At 37.1% G+C, this 4,761-nt stretch overlaps 1 protein-coding gene across 1 annotated transcript in view; it reads left to right on the top strand.

The window, feature by feature from the left end:
- rgra (retinal G protein coupled receptor a) overlaps nucleotides 1–2,015 on the top strand; it is a 7,067-nt gene extending 5,052 nt beyond the window's left edge. The window contains exons 6-7 of the mRNA XM_014005117.1: nucleotides 380–493; nucleotides 651–2,015. Of these exons, the coding sequence (XP_013860571.1) occupies nucleotides 380–493; nucleotides 651–794 (258 nt within the window). The 3' untranslated portion in view covers nucleotides 795–2,015. The remainder of the gene's footprint in view (nucleotides 1–379; nucleotides 494–650) is intronic.
- The last annotated feature ends 2,746 nt before the right edge of the window (nucleotides 2,016–4,761 follow it).

Below are 4,761 nucleotides of genomic sequence, written 5' to 3'. Positions count from 1 at the left end.
CACACACACACACACACACACACACACAAACACATACACATACACATACACACAAACTTGTTTTTATATCCTTGTGGGGCCCGTCCATTGACTTCCATTCATTTTTTGGTAATTTTACATCCTAACCCTGACCACAAACCCTAAAGCTAACCTCACAGGTACCTTACCTGACCCTAAAACTAACCTAAACTCAATTCATACCTTGGTCCTAAACCCAACCCTCACACCCAAAATCAGCCTCTGAAGTTGTGGGGCCCAAAGCGGAGCACCCAGAACCCACAAGGCTGCGTTTTCCTTAAAACTGGGCCCCATGATGTAGGAAAAACAAGGACACACACACACATTTTCTCACCTCTTTTTTTTCCTTTTGGCTCTGCAGTTCAACCCCAACACTCCTCTAAAAGCTTTGTTGTTCTGCTGGGGTCCCTACGGCATCCTGGCGTTCTACGCTGCTGTGGAGAACGCCACCCTGGTCTCGCCTAAACTCCGGATGGTAATGGACAAGCAGCATAATCTTTCACAAAAACTCTTTATATATAACTTCACTGCATTTTAGTATACAACATGCAATATAGCTCTAAACTTTTTTTTCTCCCTATTTTGCAAAGCTGCGCAAAATAACCCTGAAATGTTTGTGCCTGTTTGTGCAGATCGCTCCCATCCTGGCGAAGACATCTCCCACCTTCAATCCCCTCCTGTATGCTTTGGGAAATGAGAACTACAGGGGAGGCATTTGGCAGCTTGTTACCGGGGAGAGGATTGATGTGCCTCCAACTGATAATAAGTCCAAATAAACAAAGTTGCTGTATCTGTCTGTGTGAGCGTGTGTACGTGTGCTGTGTCTCGAGCAGTAAGAACCTCTTGTGTACATCTGTTTTCTCGTTTCCTTCACAGCTGAGTTTGAAGAATATGGGGACATTATGAAGCAACGTTGGGACATGTTGTTGTCATGCTACCAAAAATGGGCTTAATGAGTTTAGATTGAAGACCAGTGTGATTCTGTTGTATTATATGATGCACAGTATAACAGTAGATGTGGTCTTTTTGTCTGTCCAGTTTCAATATCATGTTTTGTATTCATTTCAAGCTCATTGTATTTATTGTTGAACCATGTACGTCTCTATTTAAACAAAATAGAGCTCCATAATTCAGTTTCTCATTTTTAGCCTGTTTGTATGACTTTTTTTCCCATCGGATGTTGCCTGTGGTTAAAGAGAAAATACCACAAATATCTTTTATTTTATCTAGCTGACTGTGTTTTGGCATGATGTCAGTAGACCTGAGGGGCAGGGACCTGAAAGTGCACAAACCACAGATAGCCCATCCTGCTTTCTGCATCCAGAGTAAATCTGCAGTAATCCTCTAAACAATAGGGCTTTTCTTCAGCACACAGTTCAAAATGACAGGTTGGAGATTAGTCAGCAGCTGTAGATTAGGATCAGGATAAACGAATCAGAACTGTTTATTTACCTGAACAGAGAAGATTCATCTTTTGGACTGTGTCTTGTTGTTCTGAGATTCATTCTGCAATTTAAACATCCATTATGTGACTGTTTTCATATCAAAACAAACCTTGCATAAATGCCTGACTTTGAGAACAGAGGGTTTCGACTTTTTTTGCATTTAATACAAAAGGTTTTAAAAGTCAAGTAGTCCATTTTTATATAGTATACTGTATAAGATGTAATAAGGAATGTATGTGTTTCTAAACTGATTTGCTTTATTGCAAGAGCCGTTGATGTTAAATGTCTGCTTTGTGTTGCACACGTGACTCGTCACACACAGTAAATCCCAAACAGCACAAACTAATGTTAACCCAAATTATCACAGCTAAAGTGATTCGTATTTTTAATCCTGTGAAATATTCCCTTAATATACTGTATATGATTTTACTGTTAGGTTAACAATAATAATGTTTTATGTAATTATATGTCCAGTGAGTTTTGTATTTTTAGTGTTTCAAAAACAAAAATAATTGTGTGTTAAACATTAATAAAGCAGCGCAAATATGAAAACATTACATTCTGTGTATTTTTTCTACTCAAACTGTGATACTTATCCATCGCACCTTCACTACCCACCTGCTGAAGCAGATTTTTTATTTTTAATCTCAACTCTGAAAGGTTAAACCCTCCATTAAAAACATGCAAAAAATTTTGTTTTGGTTTAATGTTATACATTTTGCAAACTGGAAAATCTGTTTTTAAAGAACTGCAGCAAAAATAAGTTTTTTATGGTTCAACATAATAAACACACCTTTACAAGATTCCCGTGTTATATACTGTATAAAACCAATAATTTGCAGAGAGATGGTCAAAAAAAACAATAAATAAAAAGGGTTCACCATCCTTTTATATGTGTCGTGCACCCATAACAACTTTACAACAAGATGTCTGACTTTTGTTGTTTGTTTCATCTCCCTCTTTTGCTTTTTCATTCTTTTTCCTACATTGGTTGCAACACACAGTTGGACTTTCTAAGCAGATTAATTGATGACAGCCTGTCTTTGGAGAGAGGCGTTGCATAATTACTCACTAATGTCACATATGCTGTGAGCAATCTATTGCATCAGTTTTCTCCTTTATTCCAGCTAATTTGTATCAGAAATTCTTGTATATTAAAATGAAGAAAAAGGCATTCAGGGAAAATGTCGCTGCAAGCTCTGAACACGTCATTTTGCTTATGATCAATGCACAAACCCCAGGGGGGTCTTCAGACAAAGATGAACATGTGGAGCTGTCAGATGGTGGGAAGAGTTCCTTTGACCCCCACACCCTGAACAGGCTGCAGGCTGTGATCGACTGCCAGTGGGTTTTTGTGGATTCAAAGAACATTATGCAAGAAATTTTTACAAAAACTAATTCATCATCAAACCACATTTAAAGTGAGCGCAACCTATCCCAAAAAACAAGACGGCAGAACTGTTATTACAGCTACGGATAACTCAATGTGTTTTTAGGTTTTTATTAAATTTTTATTTGCACATGTTAAGGTATACACAGCATGATTAAACTATTCTAAATGATTAAGAACTATTTAAAAAAATTAAAAGAGAATATCTATATTAGTATAACTATATAACTATATTAGGAGCTAATATCAATGTGTCATCATAGATGATGTTCAGAGATTATTTATTTAAAGCACACAGGCTTAAAATGTACATGACATGACAGCTGGATTATGTTATACTTTGAGTCCAAATGTCTGGCAGGAAACCGCGGTTAGCTTTTTCTTTTTTCTTTTTTTTTCATCCGCTTTCCCTCTCTTACAATCAAACATATTCAGGTACTTAGAGTTCACTGAGGATTATGTCTGGTCAACCAATGAAGTTTTTCATACGGGCTTTTTGAGAGGATTACACAGCAATATGAGTATGAGGGCAGCAGAATAAGGGAATCAAAGAGAGCGAGGACTGCTCCAAAAACACAGAGAAACTGTGTGAAAGAGCTTTTTTTTTTTTCAAAAAACAATGAGAAAAAACTAAACCAAGTCACCATAATCTTTATGAATTTAAAGACTCTGATCATATGATTTGTTTAGGTTTGCATCCGAGGCTGTTGCTATTACAATATACTCACATGACAGTGGAGAGTGTTGGAACTGCTGGGGAGCTGCTTCGACTTAAAGTGTTCAGATCATTTAAAGTGGTATTCTGTAGAATGGTTGTGAGCAATAAATATCTTACCTGTTGCATATCCTTGAATATACTCAAGATGGAGAAATAGAGTTTAATTCTGATCAAAATAACAAGCTAATGGCTTGTTAGAGCAAAAAACCAAAGTGAATTGCTGCCTTCATAAAGCAACTCCAGACTCAAAAATGTATAAAATTCAAATATTATTATTGTAATTTTTAAACCAATCTCATTATTTGTTATTTATAAATAATTCTATAGTTATTTGGAAGAGAAAATAGTTTTGCCGGGATAACAGCATGTTGCAAAATCGCAATAGTCCTGCAAACATTTGTAAAACCTTGTTCGCATGAATCACTGTGATATATTTTTGATTAGAGAGTGCAGCAGGCCATTAAAGTTTTGACCCTGCTTGGATAAGTCTTTAGCTCAGCAGCCAAGCCTGAATTCATCACTGTTTCTCTCACTGTTAAATATGCAACTGATGACAGACAAATTGTTCCTATTTTTCAAAGAGAGAACACGTTAAAGAATGTCTAAACGATCCATTTGGAGCAGGTTAAGACATTCGACATGTTCAAAGCGTTGAATAAACTCACTGACTCAGTTCAATACTTTGGGGAAGAAAAAACACGGGGATCTAATAGATCTCCATGTGTTTGAACATCCATCCGTTGTTCTTGCTCCGATTCTCCTCAGTGAAAATGATGTCCACGAATCCAAGAATACAATGAAGTTTTGAACTAACAAAAACAATGATGTCAAATGTTTGAATTCTTCCTAAAAGCGCTTGTTCAAAAGAACAAAAAGTCGATTCATAACCAACCTGGTCTCATAACATATTGTCTGAATAAAAAGCCAACTTGGACTACAACATGTTCGCTCTGGCAAAAGACATGACAGAAACAGAAAAGGTGAAACAAGCAAAACGTACCCAGCAGCAGTTTTCCATTTTCGAACCCTTTTGAGTTTTCATTGGAGCAGAAACACAAACCATTTTTCTAACCTGGGTCAGTGTTTTTGTCTGCAGCTGTTTCATCACCTCATTTAGTTCAATGAGGCGGATCTTTCTAACGCCTCCTGACAGAACTGCAGGCCAACGGGACCCAACAAACCGAGGCTAA

This window comes from Austrofundulus limnaeus, unplaced genomic scaffold, assembly GCF_001266775.1.
Source record: "Austrofundulus limnaeus strain Quisiro unplaced genomic scaffold, Austrofundulus_limnaeus-1.0 Scaffold28, whole genome shotgun sequence".
NCBI lineage: Eukaryota > Metazoa > Chordata > Actinopteri > Cyprinodontiformes > Rivulidae > Austrofundulus > Austrofundulus limnaeus.
Note: the sequence above shows the minus strand (reverse complement) of the source record. Positions and strands in the feature narration are given on the sequence as shown.